The sequence below is a fragment of the Myotis yumanensis genome, unplaced genomic scaffold (assembly GCF_028538775.1).
Source record: "Myotis yumanensis isolate MYYU_CA2020_CCGP unplaced genomic scaffold, mMyoYum1.0.hap1 SCAF_14, whole genome shotgun sequence".
In the NCBI taxonomy this organism is placed as follows: Eukaryota; Metazoa; Chordata; class Mammalia; order Chiroptera; family Vespertilionidae; genus Myotis; species Myotis yumanensis.
The window spans coordinates 33959678-33981786 of record NW_027223765.1 but is presented as its reverse complement, the minus strand read 5'-3'; the positions used below and the strand labels follow the sequence as shown (position 1 = coordinate 33981786).

Here is a 22109-nt window from a genome sequence, read left to right as displayed (position 1 = left end):
TTGGAAGATGATTGCTCGGCCAGTGTGGCTCAGTGGTTGAGCATCAACCTATGAACCAGGAGGTTACGGTTTGATTCCAGGTCAGAGCACATGCTCGGGTTTCGGGCTTAATCCCCAGTGTGGGGCATTTAGGAGGCAGCCGATCAATGATTCTCTCTCATCATTGATGTTTCTATCCTTCTCTCCCTCTCCCTTCCTCTCTGAAATCAGTACACATTTTTTTTTTTTTTTTTGAAAATTGGAAGATAATTGACATAATGTTTGGAATGTATTTTAAGATCCCCACTCCCTCTTTTTTTAAAAAAATGGAGTGCCAACTAGATTTAATTCTTTGAGAACAGGGTCTCTTAGTTTTATCTTTATATCCCCAGCACCTCTGATATTAAGATCCCCTGATAGGTACTCAGTAAAAGTCTATTGGCTGAGTAAAAGAATGGGAGTGATCCTAATAGGCAGGAATCCTATTGTGCTTGCTTTTAGGAGACTTTTGCGTGGCATTGTGACTTTTTGGGTATATCACTAGGCCTCAGTCTTGTCAGCTGTAGTTAGAAATAATGCCACTGACTTCTTGGGCATTGTTGTAGGAATTAATTGAGATATTCTAGGACAGTGGTCGGCAAACTGCGGCCCCTTGAGTGTGGCTCTTCCATAAAATACCACATGTGGGCGCGCACGTACAGTGCGATTGAAACTTTGTGGCCACACTCAAGGGGCCAAAGAGCCGCATGTGGCTTGAGAGCCGCAGTTTGCCAACCACTGTTCTAGGAGATTAAGACTTGCACTGGTTTTACAAAATATTCTTGTGACTCTGTGTCTTTTAGTTCACTGCTTTATAAATACGTTATAGCTCCCACAGACCTAGGTTTTCTGAGCCTAGTATACCGTAAGTGTACTCACATTTTTTATCAGTGTAGTTATTGATTCACTGTTTCTTTCTCTTCATTATATTCTTTAGAGAACAGTTACACTTGAAAAATGGCAGAAGCCTTTTTCCATGCCCCGAAGAGGAAAAGAAGAGTGTACGAGAATTATGAGTCTCCATTTCCAATCCCTTTTGGTCAGAAAGACTTCAAAATATTCCGTGCTGAAATGATAAACAACAATGTAATTGTGAGGGACGCAGAAGATATTGAGCAGCTGTACGGGAAAGTAAGTACAAGGGGCCCTGGCACAGCTACTTCCTGACAACCTGGAGCTACTTCCTTCCTCCTTCTCTCCATCCACTCCCAAAGCAAACCATAAATGACCCCTATTCTTTTCTTGCTATTTAGTCTCCTGTAGGAACACTATAGTTTGACTCGAGTGCCCTAAAGCCATATATTATGAGGATAACTGCCCACCCTGGACCCACGTTTTAGCAATGAAGTAGAGTCAGTAACATTGACCCCTCTTATCATTCAGTTATAAAAAGCAATGCACATTCATTGTGTTAAAAAAAAAAAAAAAATCATGCCCTAACCAGTTTGGCTCAGTGCATAGAGCATCAGCCTGCGGACTGAAGGGTCCCAGGTTCAATTCTGGTCAAGAGCATGTACCTTGGTTGCAGGCACATCCCCAGTAGGGAGTGTGCAGGAGGCAGCTGAATTGATGTTTCTCTCTCATCGATGTTTCTAACTCTCTCTCCCTCTCCCTCTCCCTTCTTCTCTGTAAAAAGTCAATAAAATATATTAAAAAAATATCAAGCAGTTTATAGAAATTAAATCAGTGAGTAAAAAGTTAAAATTCCCCACTTATTCCCATTCCATCCCCAGAGGTAACCAGAGTGGCATATTGTCCTGGCTCATGGACAGATCACATGAGGCTTCAGCATGTACCCTGGCTCCACACCTGCTCTCTCGAGTTGGGGACTTCTTCTTAGATGAGGACAAGTTGTATGGTTTTTGCTGTTTTCTATTGATGATAGGTTTGGGTTGAGATTGGTAACTTGCTCCCCTCCCTGCCCCTCATTGCCAGTTCATCAGTGGGTCACTTTTTAAACAGCTTTATTGAGGTATAATTTACAGCCATAAAGTTCACCCATTGTAAGTGTACAATTCAGTGATTGTAACAAATTCATAGAGTTGCACAACCACCACCACAATCCCATTTTAGAGCCTTCCCATCAGCACAGAAAGTTCCTTCATGCCCATCCCACTTAATTCCTGCTCCGCTCCCAGCCTAAGGCACCCAGTGATCCACTGCTGGTCTATAAATGTGCCTTCTTTAGACATTTTTATAAAATATGTAGGTTTTTCCCTGGCTCAGTTGATTGGAGCATCATCCTGTACACCAAAAAAAGGTTGCTGGTCCTATTCCTGGTCAGGGCACATATCTAGGTTGCAGGTTTGATCCCCAGTTGGGGCACATTCGTCAGGCAAGTGATTGATGTCTCTGTCTGTCTCTCTCTCTCTCTCTCTCTCTCTCTTCCCCCCTCCCCCCTCCCTCTCCTTCTCCCTCTTTCTCTCTCCCTCTCCTTTCTTTCCCCTCTAAAATAATAAAAACATATCCTTAGGTGAGGATTTATATATATACATATACTTGTGTGTGTGTGTGTGTGTGTGTGTGTGTGTGTGTGTAAAAGGCCAGTGGCCAGAACGCTGGAACGACCAAACGACTGGTCATCAGGAGGTGCATGGAACACCTTTTGGTCCCTCTCCTGCAGCCACAGGCTCCGATTGAAGCAAGGCTGGCGGCCTGTGGGCAGGGCGAGTGGGCGGGCACGGTGAGCGTGGTAGGGCGGTGAGCACAGAGGGGTGGCGGGCGGGTGGGCAGGGCCGTGTGATTTCACGCGCTGGGCCTCTAGTACATATATGGATGTTTGTTTTAACCACCTTCCCAGAGTGGGATACAGTGGGTGGCATTGACCTTGGTGAGATGAAGGTCTAGGCTAAAGGCAGTCTATTCACATTTGTAATACATAACATTAAATAGGAGCTTTGTAAATTGCTATACACATTATTTATTCTGACTGTTAAATCTAGATGAGGGTAAAAGGTATTCATTTTATTATTCTCTCAATTTCAGTTTTCTACGGGCTTAAACTAAGAAATGGGGGGAGGGGAGTTAATGTTGTTTTTGGAGTCAGCAGGAAGGAGTACAAGAGAATCCAGGAAGCTAGGAAGCTTTTTTTGTACCTGGTAGACTTGGTTCCTGCTTTTAGACACATGCTCCTGACCCACATGAAGAAGAATCCCTGTCTCTGCCTGCCCTGTTGCCTTCAGCTTATAAGACCTAGACTGAAATAGTTAGTTAGGAGACAAAAGAGGTATACTAGAAACTTATCACAGAGATAAAATGCTAAGATCTTCATTTGTATTCATTAGATAATCAGAGGGAAGGTGTAAAGCTGTGAAAAGTGCAATAAACTTCATTAACTCATTGTGATTCTCCCTCGGCTAAAAAATTGATAACTAAAGGTGAACTAACTTTATTTGCTCTCTTCCTGGAAGGGTTATTTTGGAAAAGGAATCCTATCTAGAAGCCGTCCAAACTTCACAATTTCAGATCCCAAGCTGGTTGCTAAATGGAAAGGTAAACTTGCATGTCATTCAGTTCTTTTGGCAAAGTATTATTTTCTTTCATTTTTTATCTTGCACCTTAGATTATATCATAAAATTCTAGTAGAGAGGTAAGATGCACACTGACAATTTTACTGCTAAAAATTGTAGCTAGAATCATTCTAATAAAGGTGAAAAGTTCTTATAGTTGAAATGCGTTTTATCTAATTTCTGGAATTATCAAAAGTGTTATTCAGGCTTTTCTGTTGTTAAGCATTGCCTAGAAGAGTACTCTGCATGTGGAAGGTAGTGATAATTAGGTACCTGTTCACCTGTATGCAAAATGAGTTTTATTTCTAGAGTTAGAATTTACAACAATAACTTTAACATTGATGTATTTGTTAAAACATAGTAATGTGTGTAGTTCTCGCTTGCTGATCCTCTTTAATTTATAAATCTTTTATCTTAGTGTATTTCTCTAGGGAAGTCTCATGGTAATTACACAGCCAATATCAGGTTAAAACATAATTAGAAAGGATTTTTTTAATCCTCACCTGAGGATATGCTTTTCATTGATTTTTAGAACAAGAAAGGAAGGAGAGAGAGCGAAATATCGATGTGAGAGAGAAACATTGATCGGTTGCCTCCATAGATGCCCCTAATGGGGATTGGACCCACACCGTGTACCCTGACCAGGAATCAAATCCATGGCCCTTCAGTGCACGGGACAACGCTCCAACCAACTGAGCCACACCAGTCAGGGCTAGAAAGGATTTTTTAAAACATTATATTGTAAGAAAAAATACAAACTAAAACTCTACTGAGATATCACTTTAGCAATTAAATTGGCAAAAATCCAAAAGTTTGACCATCGGTGAGGCCCTGAGAAACACTCTCATGCATTGCCGGTAGGAGTAATTCTTGAAATAAAAAAGAGCCTGTATATCAACTTGGTGGTAGAGCCACAAGGGGGAAACTATTTTGAATGACTTCAAAACATGATAATTGGACTATTCAATTCTAATGGGATAGACTTTACGTCAATTATCTCTTGCTACAGTGTTATTGAACAAACCACCCCAAATTTCAGTGGCTTTCAGTAGCAACCAAATTGCTTACAAGTCTATAGGTTTGCTGGGTAGGTGTGCTGATCTTGGCTGGATGGGCTCATCCTTACGTTAGTCATGGGTCAGCTGGCTGCTCTAATGGGTCTAGTCCAGTAATGGATCTAGCTGGACTCACTGATAGTCTGGTTGGCTGTCAACCGGTCTAGGATGGCCTCAACTAGAGCCATGGGGGCGGGGGGGAGCCATGTGTGTCATCCTCTAGCACGCTAGCCCAGGTATATCCTCATGGTTATGGTGAAGGGTCAAGAGCAAGCCCCAGTGTGCCCGTGCTTTCCAGGCCTCTGCTTGCGTCATTCTTGCTGATACTTCACTGGCCCAGAGTCAGGGTTTGGCAGATGGCAGACCTGAAGAATTGGGGCAATCAACCTGCCATATACTCTAAAGCAAGAACGAGCTACAAAATAATCTTTACGTTGTTTTCAGCAAGTATTTTATGGGTTGTAGTGTTGTTACAGTTGTGCTGAGCCTGTGATATGTATATTGTATAATTAAGCAAATCAGTAATTTTGATGGTGTGGTTAAGAGCAGCCAGGATGTTTTAGATGAAACATCTTGTACCAGGAAGCAAGGAAGCTGTCATAAACTACTAGGCTTGTTTCAAAAGAGGCTTCTACTGGCCACGGAAACATTTGGGCATCAATAAGGATAATGCTACAATTTATTTTAAAATGTATTCATTCATAATAATACCCCCAAAATGCTTGAATCCTTTCGTTCATACTGACACATGCCAGAAGAAATTCATCAGTCACCTGCGGAGGATACATCATTTTGAAAACTGGAATGTACGAACTGGTTCTTAGGGTAGCCACATAGTGAGGGGTTTGTCTTTAAAGAAGAAATAGTAGGATTAGAATGTCACCGTTTTGCAACCTCTAATGAATTATTAGATCTAGGCGTTGATCAGCAGTGGTGCTGATGACATAAGAAGAATCAACAAGACATTTTGTGTCTTCTGATGATTATGTTGTGGTTGGTTGGTTCGTTGGTTTTTTATTGATTTCAGAAAGGAGGGGAGAAGGAGAGAGACACAGAAACAAATATTTTTCACCCAGCCCTTCAACATCCCTCCCACCTAGCAACCATCAGTTTATTCTCTATATCAGGGGTTCCCAAACTTATTTGGCCTCCCACCCCCTTTCCAGAAAAAATATTACTCAGCGCCCCCTGGAAATTAATTTTTTTAAAATGTTAATAGCAATTAAACAGAAAGATATATGTATTAATGTTTCTGCCTTTTTCGTAAAATATAGTAAAGAAAGGTGTAAATTAGAAACATTGAAGTTTGAAATTATGAAACTATTTATTGAACTCAGAATAGAAAGGTAATACAAAAAAAGTTAAAACAAATGCACCTGTGGCCATCACCGCCCCCCTGGGTCACTGCAGCGCCCACCAGGGGGCGGTAGCGCCCACTTTGGGAATCACTGCTCTATATCTATGAGTTTGTTTCAGTTTTGTTTTTTTCATTTATTTTGTTTTCTCGATTCCACGTGTAAGTGGAATCATATAGTGTTTGTCTTTCTGTGTCTGACTGACTTCACTCAGCAGAATACCCTCTAGTTCCATCCATGTTGTCTAAAACCCACACCATTAGATGACCCAATAAACATTTTAGGTGGAAAGACCCCTCCAACCAGAAAGGGGTTTTATAAAATACTAGAGGCCCGGTACACAAAAATTTGTGCACTCGGGCGGGGGGGTGGGGGGGTCCCCCAGCCCGGCCTGTGCCCTCTCCCAGTCTGGGACCCCTCGGGAGATAACGACCTGCTGGCTTAGGCCTGCTCCCGGGTGGCAGAGGGCACGCCCAATCCCTAAGTGCAGCCCCTGGTCGGGCTCAGAGCAGGGCCAATTGAGGAGTGGGGGCGCCACCCCCTGTCATGCACAGAGCAGGGCGGATGGGGAGGTTGTGATGCCACCCTCAGTCACGCTCAGGATAGGGCAGATTGGGGGGTTGGAGCACCGGCCCCTGTCACACTCAAGGCAGGGTCGATGGGGAGGTTGCGGCGCCACCCCCTGTCATGTACAGAGCAGGGCCGATCAGGGGGTTGGGGTGCTGCCCCCTGTCACTCACAGAGCAGGGCCAATCAAGGGATTGGGGCACTGACCCCTGTCACTCACAGAGCAGGGCCCATCAGGGGGGTTGGGGCTCTGTACCTGTCACACACCGAGCAGGGTCAATCAGGGGGTTGGGGAGCTCCGCCCTGTCATGCACAGAGCAGGGCCGATCAGGGGGTTGAGGAGCTCCCCCCTGTCACACACAGAGCAGGGCGGATCAGGGGTTTGGGACGCTGCACCCTGTCACACACAGGGCAGGGCCAATGGGGAGGTTATGGCTCTACCCTGTCACACACAGAGCAAGGCCCGTGGAGGGGGGTTGGGGCGCCACCCTCTATCACCCACAGAGCAGGGCCGATCGGGGGGGGTGGGGCGCCACCACTATCACACTCGGGGCAGGGCCGATGGAGAGGTATGGCTCTACCCTGTCACACACAGAGCAGGGCCCGTGGGGGGGGGGGGGAGGTTGGGTGCTGCACCCTGTCACACACAAAGCAGGGCTGATCAGGGGGTTGGTGTGCTGCACCCTGTCAAACACAGAGCTGCAGGGCAATCAGGGGATTGGGGAGCTCCCCCCTATCAGGCACAGAGCAGGGCCTGTGGGGGGGGGGGGGGAGCTCCCCCCTGTCAAACACAGAGCCGCAGGGCAATCAGGGGATTGGGGAGCTCCCCCCTATCAGGCACAGAGCAGGGCCCGTGGGGGGGGGGGGGGGTTGGAGAGCTCCCCCCTGTCACACACAGAGCCACAGGGCGATCAGGGGTTTGGGGAGCTCCCCCCTATCAGGCACAGAGCAGGGATGATCAGGGGGTTGGGGCGCCTTCCCCTGTCACGAACAGAGCAGGGCGGATAGGGAGGTTGTGGCCCCACCCCCTGTCACACCCAGAGCCGCAGGGCGATCAGGGGGTTTGGATGCTGCCCCCTGTCATGCTGATCCCGGTGCCAGGAGCCTCGTTGCTCCGCTGATCCTGGTGCTGGGAGGCATATTACCCTTTTACTATATAGGATAGAGGCCTGGTGCACGGGTAGGCGCTGGCTGGTTTGCCCTAAGGGTGTCCTGGATCAGGGTGGGGGTCCCCACTGGGGTGCGTGGCCAGTCTGGGTGAGGGGCTGAGGGCTGTTTTCTGGCTGGCGAGTGACTAAAGCTTCCAACCGCTCCTTGTTTTCTTTTTTCTTTTTTTTATTCTGGGCCAGCTTTAGCTCTGAGGCCTCCCTGCTAAAAACATGGATACAATGTTTCAGTCTGCCTGGCTTTCAGTCCAGCTGGTTTCTGGTGTTTTGTTTAGCTTCTTATTTGCAACATAGTTGCTTAGAGTTGCAGTGGAGAGGCCGGCAAGTGAGGCGGGGAACGTTTGAGTCTGCAGCAAGCAAGCCTCATGCTCACTTCAGTGCCTGGCTGCTGGCTGCCATCTTGGCTGACAGTTAATTTGCATATACTCACTGATTAGCCAATGAAAAGGGTAGCGGTCGTACGCTAATTACCATGTTTCTCTTTTATTAGTGTAGATATTCCAGAGCTAGAAATAGAGCCCAGAACTCCCAAATCCATATCCAAAACCCTGGCTGGGTAGCTCAGTTGGTTAGAGAGTCATCCTGATGTGCAAGTTCACACCCAAACACCACCATGAAACGTACTTTAACAGCCCTTTCTTACAGGCACAGCTTTCACCGCAGATGCTTATGTAGCATGGGGCAATGAGGCTAAAGTGTATAGCTTTAGGGTCTCTGTATTCTCATCTGAAACTTGAGAGCATGAGCATTCAGAGGTGGCAGGAGGATTCCTCTGCATACTATCCTGCTTAGCTGCGGTGTTGAGTTGAGAAGGATGCCGAGGTCACACCTGAGCCCAGCAAGGGCACTGATTGGTCAGCTGCGCCTGCCAGGGGTTTGAGTGCAGGGAGTGATGGCATATAAAGCACATGTTTGCCATTGCTGGTTGGACAGTCAGCCTTTTAGGTGTGTGATTTTGTGGATGTTGGAATATTCTTAGTGTTTTCTAGGTTTTCAGAGTTTTTTCTCCTTAAGGAAAATTTGTCTGAATTAATAGAACTTCTTTGTTTCTTTGTTGTTACAGATATGAAGACAAATATGCCTATAATCACATCAGAGAAGTAAGTCATGGTGAACTGCAGCCTTGGTCAAAATTATGGCTTAAATCGGGTCTATTTTTAGGAAACCTTTTCTGATGTGGTAGTTCATGCCTTTCCTTTTTTTTTTTTTTTCTTTTTGGAATAGTCTTTGAAATGTGTCTGAGTTTAATGTGAATCAAATAATATTTGAAATGTACTAAGTTTATTTTTAAAAATAATCCTAAACCAAATCCTTTGCCAGTTGAATTCCTTCCAGAATAGGAACAACTACCCCGTAATGTGTATGTCTTTAAGAGCTAAGGTGCTTAGACTTACGTTTAGATCTGGCTTCCTGTGCTGTGTGGGCATACACGCCCTGACCCCTCTCCTCGCTCTACACTTGCAGGGTTAGAGGAAGAGGCTTTCACCGAGGCTCTTCCTCGTCCACTCGTAGTGCGACTCCTTCCCCTGGGCTTTGTTCACGCTGTTCCCTGGAACACTTGTCCCTCACCCTACAGACATGCACACGGCTGGCTATTTCTCCACACTCCACGCTTGGCCTACTGGTGGCTGTCTCAGAGTTTCTCTCCTCACCACCACCCTTCCCTCCGCTGGGTTGGGGGTCATTCCTCCAGCTCCCACGGAGTCTGCTTTGGGGCCCCTCACTGTACGGTTTGTCGCACACCAAGACTGAGAATGTCAGTTCCTAGAGAGCAGGGACCATGTCGGTTCCTCTTGGCAGCCCCAACACTTAGTGCTGCCTTGCTAGGATCTTGTTGATTTACATTAGTCCATCTAAATCAGTGATGGCGAACCTTTTGAGCTCGGCGTGTCAGCATTTTGAAAAACCCTAACTTAACTCTGGTGCCATGTCACATATAGAAATTTTTTGATATTTGCAACCATAGTAAAACAAAGACTTATATTTTTGATATTTATTTTATATATTTAAATGCCATTTAACAAAGAAAAATCAACCAAAAAAATGAGTTCGCGTGTCACCTCTGACATGCGTGTCATAAGTTCGCCATCACTGATCTAAATCCTCATCATCCCTGAGGAGGAGCTTGAGTTGCAACTCCTCTAGGAAGCCTTTAAAACAACACACAACCCACAGTGATTTCTCATCTTGCTTCTGCATGTTTGACAGGATCTGATAGCCTCTTTTGTTTACATGCCCAGTGACCCCGTGGCCAGATGAGTGTCTGGGAGGCAGTGGCACCAGGGAGATCTCAGTGGCTGCTTTGGCTAAGACTGAGGACTGGGCATAGGGGTAGGGCCCCAGACTGTGGGTAGGGCCCCAGACTGTGGGAGGGGCCAGCTAAGAACCTAGCAGAACCCGAATCCAGGAGGGCTGCCTATAGGCAGGTTGCTGCAACCAACACTGAGACCAAGAAACAGAAGAGAAGCCTGCCCCTCAGCTGTATCCTGATTGGGCTGGCAATAAAGGTGATGTGACATCAAGCCAGTTTGAATATGTAAGTTTCTGAATGTCGCCTACCTGAGGGTTAGCCCTTGTAACCTCTGCAGAGTAATATTCCAAGAATGTTATTGATCCTGTATTAGTTCCCTAGGGCTGCCATAACAAAGTGCCACCAACTTGAGTGGCTTAAAAGAACAAATTTATTCTCACGGATCTGGAGGCTAGAAATCCAAAATCAAGGCACGTAGGGCTGTGCTCCCTCAGACAGCTCAAGGGGAGGATCCTCCCATGCCTCATGTTATCTTCTGGTTGTGGCCACATCACCGTCCTCCTCATTATGGCCAATGGGTTCTGGTTGCTCCAACAGTGCCAGTTACTGGTCTATATACCTGTATCATCTCAGTTCATCTTCTTAAGAAACCCCTCAGGTAGGTGTAGTCATTCCCATCCCGTGCATGGGAATCTGCAGTTATCTTGCCCAAGATCACATGAGATTAAGCCAGAAAGTCCAGCTCCAGAGCCTGAAAGGAATTGACCATAATGAGAATAATACAGTTTTGTATGCTGGCATTTCTTAATATGTTCCTTGTGCTAGGTACCATGCTGATAACATGTTTATGGGTTGTCTCCGTAAGTCCTTCCATCCCCCCTGTGAGGTAGGTCCTGTTGTTTTCTGTCTCTGGCAGGTGAGGAAATAGAACCAGAGGAAGCTAAACTTGCTCAAGGCCAGTACTTGGACCTAAGCAGACGGACTCAAAACCAGTTTGCTGTGAACTCCCAGTGATAAAGGGGCATTAAGCAATAAAATGGTAGAGACGGGCATTCTATGGAAATGGAAGAGGTGTGCTCAAGGCATAGAAACACGAGTAGCTGAGGCGTGTTCAAGTGGTACCATCTGTGTTGCTGCCCTAAAATGGGTCTGCTTTTCATCAGTCTCATTACCGTTTCTAATCAGAGCCGCTGACACCTTTTCCTTCTGCCGCCCTCCCCTTTCTGACTTTCGCTTTTCTTTTCCTGCCGTTTCTCCAGCAGTGTTTGGGGTTAATTGCAGTAGGATTTGGCTTTTGAAGGCATTGCCAGCCAATTGGAGGACACCTGTTCTATGACCCATATGCCATATGTTTTAGTCATCTGTGCATCTGGCTGTTTTCATCATCAGTCTTACTTCGAGGCTTTCTTCTCCTTACTTTTATAGCCACTGTCTCATTTGCGCTTTCAGAAATGAACATCAGGTCATTCTGAGACAGAAATGCAGGCATGATTCTGGCATTTGTCAGAAAAGCAAAAAGAGGCTGGAGGTGCAGGGGCTTAGCTGAGACTCGCGGAAGTGCCAGCTGCAGAGCGCGATGTGCAATGCTTGTCCCCACATGACCGCCCTGCCCTCGAAGAGCAGTTAATTAAGGTGCACATTTCCATTCATTAAGATGTCATTTGCATTTCAGTGTGATACATATTGAGCCAAAATGTTTTTATTTTTCAAGTCTCCCTAAAAACCCCACAATCATGTAGGAACAAATATTTATTGAGCACCTGCTATATCCTGAGCACTTCACATGTCTTGTCTCCTTTAATCCTTGCAACAACCCCGTGAGGGAAGTACAGTTACCCCTGGTTCACAGAAGAACTGGGCCTTAGGAAGGTATGTAACTAGTGCAAGACCATGATGGAGTGAGGGTTTGCACTCACATCTGCCTTGGCCGCTTTTTTGCAAAGAGCAGAGCAGTGACCTGTGTGTGCTGTCTCTCTCTATTCCAGATCTTCTGCTCAAAGCGGGGAACTGTTGAATCTTTCATTCTGTGGTTCTTTCGTATATTTTGAGTCAAGGAATTTGATAAAAGTGGAACCCTGCCCCAGAAAAATATACATTGACACAAAAATTTGTGTTCAAATGAAGATTTATAGACCCATAAAAGCATCAAACCAATGCTTTAAGTGATATGAAGAGCAGAGATTGTTTTTAGATCTCTCAGGTGAAAGTTTTCCCTGCATGCACCAGTGACCATACTTTTCATACAGGTGAAAGACATCTCGCTGTTGTATGGGCAGCTACACTTTTTTGCCTCGAGTATAAAAAGTAGTACATAACGTGATCCTTCTGAGGCAGTAGTACCATTTTCCCCATCTTATGGGTGGAAACTGAAGCAGAGAGAAGTTAAGTAATTGGCTTTGTCACACAGTTATAAGTGTCAGAATCAGGGCTGACCACAAAATGTGCAAGCCAGAGTCCATGCATGTCATCGCTGCATCGTCCTGTTTTTTCAGTGTTAGAGTAGCCTTGCCAGGTTTTAATTTTTAAATCTAAGAGACTGTTCCCAATATATAGGAATGCATGTTCATCCCCATGAAGTATAAACAGGATGTGGACAGTTTGGAGATTCTTCTGATGAATTAGGATCAAGCAGCCACAGATCTCTTTTTCAAATATTGCAGAAGCCACCTTCCTTGTTTAACTGTGTGTGGGATGTAGCAGTTTAAAAGCTATGACAGAGTCAGACATCCCTATGCAGACAAAATACTCAAGGTGAAGACTAAAATTACATCTGACTTCTCACAAGCCATGTGTCCTCTTGGGTGCTTTTTACACTAATCGCTGTAGGTAGAGGCCAGAGTGCTTGAGTTTCACGGAGTCTTTGGCTTCCACAGGCCAGCTTTCCCACACGTGGCGAGGCCTCACGTTCCATGCACCATCCCAGAAGCATCGTTAGGTGCCGACAGTCAGCAGAGCAGAGCCCTGTTGTCTTGCTGTAAATTCTGTAACCGGGAGGTGTTCAGGGCTTGCCTTCAAGTTTAAGAAACTAAGCATGTATTTTCTCATTAAAATATAGTTTAAAAATTATTATGGAAGAAGGGGCCTTTTCTGTTAGGATGCTTGGCTGTATGTACTTATTCGTAATCATTTTTTTCCATGTGCAGTGGAGACATTAGGAGGGACTGTGAAAAATATTGAAATGTTCATTTTTGCTTTCCAATACTAGACAAAGGCTCTTTATGTTATGAATGGAAGATATATCTGAAAATGCAATACCTAAAAATTGAAAATAATACAGAACAAATTCTGACAAAGGGTGACCATTTTTTCTTTGTATTTACCAAAATCATTTGGTCCACCAGTTTTAAATTATACAAATTGTCATACTTTGCTAAACTGAGGTTAATTTTTTTTAATTCAGCAAGTTAAGTGAAGCTTTATAATAAAAGCAAACAAAAGTAATACATGTTCATTGTAGAACAGTTAGAGGATGCAGAAAAGTATAAAGAAAACATTTACCTATAGCCCACCATTGAGAAAAACCACTGTAAATATTTTGGCTTACTACCTTCTCATCTTTTTTACATGTTCTGTTGTCTCTTTTTTTGTGTGGGTTTGTTGTTGTTTTTTTAATTCTAAAATTCAAGTGTTGTTGCTAACACTATTTCTATTTTGCAGGTATCGCCGTAGTGTAGAATGGGCCACAAAGCTCATGCGAAGACAGGGGAAGGATGAGAGTACAGTGCACAGAATCCTTGAAGATTACACAAAACCACTTGAGCATCCTTGCATAGAACAGAATGAAGACGTTCCATTGCACGATGAGCTGAACTCTGAAATGGTTTCCAAAATAGAAGCCACAGCAGATAGAAAGGAACTTTCTGTGATGAACAGAGACTTGAAAAAGTCAGATGATATGGAGGGTCCCAGCACACCATCAGACTGCCTGCAGGAAGGCCCTGAGCATGACCCACTACCTGCAAACGGCTTGGATGAACACTTATTAGAGGTCCCTGAGCCTCTGTCCCAAGCCCATTGTAGCCAAAAAGATGTTCTCTCCCAGGGTGGCAGTCAGGACAGCAGCCAACGAGCGGGTCCCCTCTGTGCCAGAGCGAGCGGGCCTGATGATGAGTACGTGTTGGTGGAGGAAGTCGTGTGTGATGTGAGCGAGAAGGAGGATGCCCCATGTGAGAAAGTAAGTAGAAGAGAATAAATCACTTCTTCCAAAGCCATTTGCTTCTGGCCAATAGAAGGTGTTGGCTCATTGGACGTCCCTTGCTTGGAACTGGTAGCAGTCCCATATTGAGCACCCAGCTTATGAGAGAGGCGGTCAGGACACCACACTGCAGACGCTCCAACGGAGCCAGTGGGCACTGGGTCCTGCCCTGGTGGATCAGTAGTTGTGAGGGCTGTTTCAACTAAAACCTTAAAGTTTGTGAATAACTTAGCGTTTTAATAAATTGAAGCAGGTCCAATAATCCTCCCTTGTTAGGGAGAAAGAGAAATGCAGTGGTGCCTGCACATAGTCTTGAGTACAGCCGAGGGGCGGGTCTCAAGTGTGGAAGTTAGCTGTCACCAGGGAAGCACGGGAAGCAGGTTAACAGGCACTTCCTTAGGGGACGCTGTCAGAGTTGCCCTAGAATTATCTGTAATGGCCAAACATGAGAAACAATCTAATCGTTAAGGAGTATGTGGAACACCCACTTGAAGAAATATTAGCTAGCCTTTCAAGTGAGGTTTATGGCTCATTAAGAATCTAGGCACTTGCTTACGAGGTACGATGAAAAAAAGCAGCACATAAAATCAACCAACAAAATGATCACTACGGGAAATACTCATGAGGCACAAAGAAAGGAAATAAAATGTTAAAGTAGAGAAGCAAAACTTTTCCACATAAGTAATAAAAACTTAATTTTAACAGTGTGGATCCAACAATTGTGAATCTGGGAAATTTATAAGAAAGTTGTTCATTTTAAAATGCAGTATCCTTCGTATAAAATGTAGTGCTTCCATTTGTTCTGTATGTATTATCTTTCTCTTCAGTTGGCACAAACGAAGAGACTAATCTGCAGAAGAAATCCATACAGGATCTTTGAGTATTTGCAGCTCAGCCTAGAGGAGGTATGTGCCAGCCTGTTTCCTTTCCAGCTACTGGTCTCTGGGACTGGGCAACACTGTAGATCAGGGGTCCTCAAACTTTTTAAACAGGGGGCGCCAGTTCACTGTCCCTCAGACTGTTGGAGGGCCGGACTATAGTTTAAAAAAAAACTATGAACAAATTCCTATGCACACAGCGGCGGCAAAAACACCCGGCGGGCCGGATAAATGTTTTCGGCGGGCCGCATGTGGCCCACGGGCCGTAGTTTGAGGACCCCTGCTGTAGATTATAGAGTCTGCCTCCAAATGCAATTCTGCATGTGATTCAGTAACTCTGGGTATTCCCTTCTGCGAATTCCCAATACGTGCTCTCTTTAAGACAATAGCTGCTTTCTCAAAAGTTGACTTAAAAAGTGGCTTTCTAACAACTGCATCATGTTTTTCCTGTGATTTGGAATTCCTCTAGACTGTGTTCACATGACATTCAGTTCTTCCTTTTTTTTAAATATATTTTTATTGATTTCAGAGAGGAAGGGAGAAGGAGAGAGAGATAGAAACATCAATGATGAAAGAGAATCATTGATCGGCTGCCTCCTGCACTGGGGATCGAGCCCACAACCCAGGCATATACCCTTGACTGGAATTGAACCTGGGACCCTTCAGTCCACAGGCTGACACTCTATCTACTGAGCCAAACCGGTTAGTGCCAATCCTTCCTTTTTATGCTTACATTTGTACTGTACACAGACATGTCCTTTCTGCCCTTCAGGGTAGCACCTCTTCCCCAGTCTCATGTCCATGGGTGTGCCTCCTCTCCAGGAGCACTCCTGCCAGTCTTGGATAGCTTCTGCAGTGCCTAGCACAGTTCTTGGCGTATATCTAGGTGGCAAGGAGTGCTTGTTAAATGCATCCACATGGGTGATTTCATAGATGTGTGCACAGAGAAGTAATTGTGTCTCTGTAGCCTCTTGATCTCCTGGTCTGCACGTCCTCCCTTGCAGAGAAGCCAGTGATACAAAGAACAGACTTTCAGAGCAGGAGGGGATGTTTGGAATTATTTACTTCATCTCATTTTACAAATGAGACAGCTTAGTCTACTGTTGAATATACAATAGCCACTAGCTGCGTGTGGCTATTTAATTTAATCTAATTAAAACTGAACACAATTCAGAATTCTGTTTCTCAGTTGTGCCAACTACATTTAAAACACAGCAGCCCTGATAGTATGCTCAGTGGTTAGAGCATTGGCCTGCGCACTGAAGGGTCTCAGGTTCGATTCCCGGTCCAGGGCACATACCTGGGTTGCAGGTTCATTCCCCAACCCTGGTCAGGGCGTGTGCAGGAGGCAACCAATCAGTATGTCTCTCTCTCGTTGATGTTTCTTTCTCTCTCTCTCTCTCTCTCTCAGTCTTTGTCTCCCTCTCACTCTCCCTCTCCTTCCCACTCTGTCTAAAAGCAATGGACCTGGGGAGGGAGTGAGATCTGGGTTGAGGGGATCAATGGGGGAAAAAAAGGGGGCTTCTGTAATACTTTCAACAATAAATATAAATTAAAATATATCTATATACATAAAAGCCTAAGCAACCGTTACAACCAAACGACTGGTCAGCCAGTCACTACGACACGTACTGACCACCAGGGGGCAGACGCTCAATGCAGGTCTGCCCCCTGGTGGTCAGTGCACTCCCACAGCCAACCTCCCACAGCCCCTCCCCCCAGCCAGCCAACCTTCTGTGGCCCCTCTCCCTCCTCAAACCCCCCGGCTGACCAACCTCCCGCAGCCTATCCCCCAGGCCAGCTGGCCCCCCAATAGGCCTGGATCGCCGGCCAGGCCAAGGGACCCCCCCCCCCCCCATGCATGAATTCCTGCACTGGGCCTCTAGTGTGTATATATATAAAATAAAATAAAAGCAATGGAAAAAATCCTCAGGTGAGGATTAAAATAAATAAATATGTAAATAATAAAAAAAACATAAAAAGGAAAAACTAAAATAATCACAGCCACATGTGGCTAATGGCTACTGTATTGGACAGCACTGTGGATAGGTGCTTGACCTCTGAGTCTCTGCTTTCTTCTCTAAAATGAGGGTTATATAACACCTTATTTATAAGATGGTCTGGAAGTTAAATTATGCCTGTAATGGGTTCAGCACAGTGCCTGGTATATAGTAAATGCTCAGTAAGTTAGTGCCTGCTATTCTTATTATCATCACTATTAAGTTAGTTGTAAAAGCTATTTAGTAGCTAATTGGAACTTTCTTTCACAATCAGTTTTTTTTAAATCCTCACCCGAGGATATGTTTTTATTGGTTTTAGAGAGAGAGAGAAACATCAATCATTTGTCTCCCGTACGTGCCCTGACTGGGGATCGAACCCAAGACCCTTTGGTGCACAGGATGACACTCCAACCAGCAGACTCACGAGCCAGGGCACAATCAGTATTTTTTTTAATTTAAGTATAGTTGGTATATAATATCACATTAATAAAAATTTATTTATTAACAGTATGAATCCAACAAATATGAATCTGGGAAATGTGTAAGAAAATTGTTCATTTTTAAATGAGATCTCTGAATAACATAGCACTTGTTCTGTATGTATTTGTTCTGTATGTGTTTTCTTTCTCTTCAGTTTCAGGTATGTGCAATCAATATTTTACAAAAATATTCACTGGGTATTTACTTTGTGCCAGGCACTGGGCTTAGTACTAATAATACAGAAGTACATAGAATATTGCTCTGGTCCTAGAGGTAGCTCCATGGTAATTACAATTCTATGCGATAAGTACAGTGTGATATGTAAGTATTGTCCCAGTGTTGCTCCTCTTGTGTCCTTGTACCCAATGCCTGTCATCCATTAGGTGCTTAATAATTATTTGTTAAATGGATGTGTACGAGGTGTGGAATTTGCAAGAAACTGGTGGAGTCCAAAGGGACACGTGCTAGCTGGAAAGATTTTGCAGAGTTGGTGATATCTGCACATGTTAAAGGATGAATAGGGGATTGCCAGATGGACACGGGACAGCATGGGCTCTTTATGCAGCTCGGTCCCGGACGTGAAAGCACAGCGCAGGAGGGCTAGATTGTGGTAGGCGTATCTATGAGTAGGGGTCTGACCTGGTCGTGGTGGCACCGGGGAATTGCAGGCAGGGATGTAGGGGAGTGGCAGGGACCAGAGCTGGCATCAGGAGGAGCGTGGACTGGGGGGCTGAGGCCATGAAGACCCTCTCGGCTCTGGTAGGCGGCATCAGAAGGCCTGGAGAGAGTATCAGGTGTGGAAACCGGGGTCCAACCTTACTGTTCCAGGTGGGTGACCAGTTGATGCTTTGAATGACAAAAGCCTCCTCCCAAACACTCCCTCCCAAAGGGCAAGAGGAAGAGGAGATAGCCGATGAGACTGCTCTGCATTCTTGGAAGCTGCTTGGCTCCTGAGAACATTCCAGAAACGTGTTACAGGAGTTTTTGGGGAGCACGCAGTTAAGCCTGGTTCTTCTTCTCAGTTCTGTTTGGCAGGTTGCCGTTGAGAGAATCACCCGTGTTTGGCACGCCACTTGCACTGTTTAATGTATTTCTGTAAATGTCTGTCAGGAACACTAGCAGCCCTGCTGTGGTGAACAAAGCAGTTCTTTTTAGGGATTGAGAATGGTAATACCACAGCTGACTTAGAGATCTCTTACGGAGAGCTCTTATGCTGTTATATGAAACGTTAAAATAATTGTTAAACTCATCCTTCTATCTTATTAGTATTGTCAAAGAAAAAACTTATCCATGAGATCTCAAGGGACAGTATTGCCAGTCTCCCCAGATCTCCCCAGTGTACTGATGACTTCTAAATAAAACCAACTCAACTGAAATGAGATCCTCTCCATCTATAATAAGTGCCTGAGAGCAGATTGCATTGATTCATGAAAGCCATTTTAGGCCAATTAAAATGAGGCATTGGTTTCATCAGTTCTTTGGGAAATGTATGTTTGCTGCTGGGCAAAAATTGGATGGAACTTGTCCTTTTTAGAAAGGAAGGGAAACTAAAATGAATTGAGCAGTTAGGTGTTTGCATAGCTTTTTAAATTTTTATGAGATTTAATCTCATTAAAACTTTAAGAAGGCATTATTATTCCTATTTTATAGGTGAGGTAGTATAGTTTAAGTGAGATCTCCAAGGCCCTGGCCATTAATGAGATTCCATCCCAGATCCGTCATATCTCAAAGCTCATTCTTCCTGTTACACCATCTGAACCAAGAAGTGAGAAAATGAAAGGGACAGGAGGACGTGGCTGTTTGAGAAACCAACTTTGTCTTTTCCATGCACCTTTAGGCCGTTGTTGGTGTCCATCTGAGAGAAAGAAGGATTTTGTATTAATAAGTATGGGGCCATGGGAAGGGAAAAGATCAGAATAAGGCTGAGGACTCCTGGGAAGGCTGTCACCAGTAGCTGAAAGGAGAACTATAACAGTGTCCACACTGAGCTGAGGGCCTGGCCTGCTCTAGGTGGCTCTAGGCCTAAACCAAGGACAGGATCCAGGGACCTGTTTCTGTATTCTTCCAGCACAGGCATTGAGCACCCAGAGTGTCCTAGACCCCTTTCTAGACCTTTCTGCTCTCACAGAATTTGCATTCTACTTGTAGAGACACACATAAGAAGGATATTTACAGACAAAAATAAGTGCTCTTTTGAAGAAGACAGTCAATATGGGGGTTACTTAAACTGTGTGGTTGGGGAAGACCTCCGAGAAGTGACCTTTGAGTCTGGGGCAGTTTATGCCAAATGTGGAAATAGCAATTACAGAGGCAGAAATGAGCTTAATGTGTTTAGGGGACAAGTGAAGCCAAGACGGCTAGAGAGACTGGTGGTCAGACATAGAGCTGCTGCAGATGGTGGGAATCGGGAATGCAATAAAGGCCCTGGCTGATGTTGCTCAGTGGTTAGAGTGTTGTCCCGCAGGTTCAATTCCGGTCAAAGTCAAGAGCTCGCATGTACTCGGTTGCAGGTTTGTTCTGGGCCCCAGTTGAGGCATGTGCATGATTGATGTGTCTTTCTCACATCAATGTCTCTCCCTCTGTCTCCCTCCTTTTCCTCTCCCCACTTCCACTCTCTAAAAAATCAATGGAAAAAATATCATTGGGTGAGGATTAACAAAACAAACAAATAAACGAAAGAATGCAATAAAGCCCTTTGGAGGGTTTTAGTCATGGGGGCCACATCTTCACGTTTTTTTGTTTTGCTTTGTTTTTTTCTTTTTGTTTTTTAAGGAAGGGAAGGGGGGGGGGGGGCGGGAGGGAGAGAGATCAATGATGAGAAAAAATCTTTGATTGGCTGCTTCCTGCATGTCCCAGTGGGGGATTGAGCCCGAAACCACGTGTCCTGACTGGGAATCAAACCATAATCTCCTGATTCATAGGTCAATGCTCAACCACTGAGCCACGCTGGCTGGCCAATCTCCACGTTTTGAGAAGATGGCTCTAGCTCCTGTGGAGAGTGGACTGTAAAGGGGCTAAGGAAGAAGAGAGAGGCCTTGGCAGAAGTCCAGGCAGGACGTGGTGTGTGGACCATGATGATTGGGACTATGAAACCACCATCTTCAGAGCATCTCTAGATTTGGATCTGAGTAAAACTAAAGTAGTAGTTCTCAAGCCATTTTATTCTTTTAAAAATTGATCAGAATTCCAAGAAGCATTGTTATCTAGATTATAGCTATCAATCATTACCAAGTCACCTCCTTGGTTAAATTTATTCCTAGATATTTTATTTCTTTTTGATGCAATTGTAAACGGGATTGTTTTTGGTTTGTTTGTTTTCATTTCTCTTTCTGATAGTTCTTTATTAATGTATAGAAACTCAATAGATTTCTTTCTATGTATTTTATATCTTACAACTTTGCTGAATTTATTTATTAGTTTTAATAGTTTTTTAGTTGCCGAAACCGGTTTGGCTCAGTGGATAGAGCGTCGGCCTGCGGACTGAAGGGTCCCGGGTTCGATTCCGGTCAGGGGCATGTACTTGGGTTGCGGGCACATCCCCAGTAGGGGGTGTGCAGGAGGCAGCTGATCGATGTTTCTCTCTCATCGATGTTTCTGACTCTCTATCTCTCTCCCTTCCTCTCTGTAAAAAATCAATAAAATATATTTTTAAAAAAAGAAAAAAATAGTTTTTTAGTGGATTCTTTAGAGTTTTCTACATATTAGATCATGTCATCTGTATGTAGTGAGTTTTACCTCTTCTTTCCCAATTTAGGTGTCTTTTATTTCTTTCTCTTGCCTAATTGCTCTGGCTAGGACTTCTAGTATGATGTTGAGTAAAGGTGGCAAGAATGGGCATTTTTCACTTATTTAAAACCAGTTTTGGACATTCATATTTTCTTAGATTTTTTTTAACATTTGAAGATTATATGAACCATTTCTGTTAAAAATATGTGACCATTTTGATGAAGATTCAGAACATTAATTTGTATTTGAGGTGAAAACAAATCAATCTGTAAAATAATTTCTCAGCAGTGTGAAATAGTTTCTAATGAGCATTTTCTGCTTGCCCTGTTTTAGGCCTTCTTCCTGGTCTATGCTCTGGGATGTCTGAGTGTTTACTGTGGAAAGGTAAGTTGTTTTATTTATATGTAATCCACTTTATTTTTTTTTATTTATTTATTTTTTTAAATATATTTTATTGATTTTTTTACAGAGAGGAAGGGAGAGAGATAGAGAGTTAGAAACATCGACAAGAGGGAAACATCAACCAGCTGCCTCCTGCACATCTCCCACTGGGGATGTGCCCGCAACCCAGGCACATGCCCTTGACCGGAATCGAACCTGGGACCCTTCAGTCCGCAGGCTGACGCTCTATCCACTGAGCCAAACCGGTTTCGGCTGTAATCCACTTTAAACTCTCCTGATATTAAAAGTAGGTTGTAGTAATTTCACTAAATAAAATAGGAAGTGACTTCTTCTCAAAGTTCAGCTTTGGGTCCTGATTTGGAACTGTTCTGGCAAAAGCCAGCTTTGACCCTTTCAGATTGAATTTTATTCCCAGAGGTTAGGAGAAAAGCGATATCTTACATAATAACCAGGAAATCTGTGTCAGGACAGTACTACAGAATTAACAACAACAGTAAAAGCTACCAG

The 22109-nt window shown here is 44.4% G+C and overlaps 1 protein-coding gene across 3 annotated transcripts in view; it reads left to right on the top strand.

Annotated features, from left to right (window-relative positions):
- The window catches only part of TSEN2 (tRNA splicing endonuclease subunit 2), a 43922-nt gene that overhangs the window by 5704 nt on the left and 16109 nt on the right, over window positions 1–22109 (top strand). For all 3 annotated transcript variants that reach the window (XR_011473705.1, XM_070433609.1, XM_070433608.1), the window contains 6 exons: window positions 956–1149; window positions 3429–3510; window positions 8734–8770; window positions 13579–14095; window positions 14944–15021; window positions 21534–21584. Coding sequence is in view for 2 of the 3 variants with exons in the window: in XM_070433609.1 (XP_070289710.1) it covers window positions 976–1149; window positions 3429–3510; window positions 8734–8770; window positions 13579–14095; window positions 14944–15021; window positions 21534–21584 (939 nt within the window). In the remaining variant the exon portion in view is untranslated. The remainder of the gene's footprint in view (window positions 1–955; window positions 1150–3428; window positions 3511–8733; window positions 8771–13578; window positions 14096–14943; window positions 15022–21533; window positions 21585–22109) is intronic.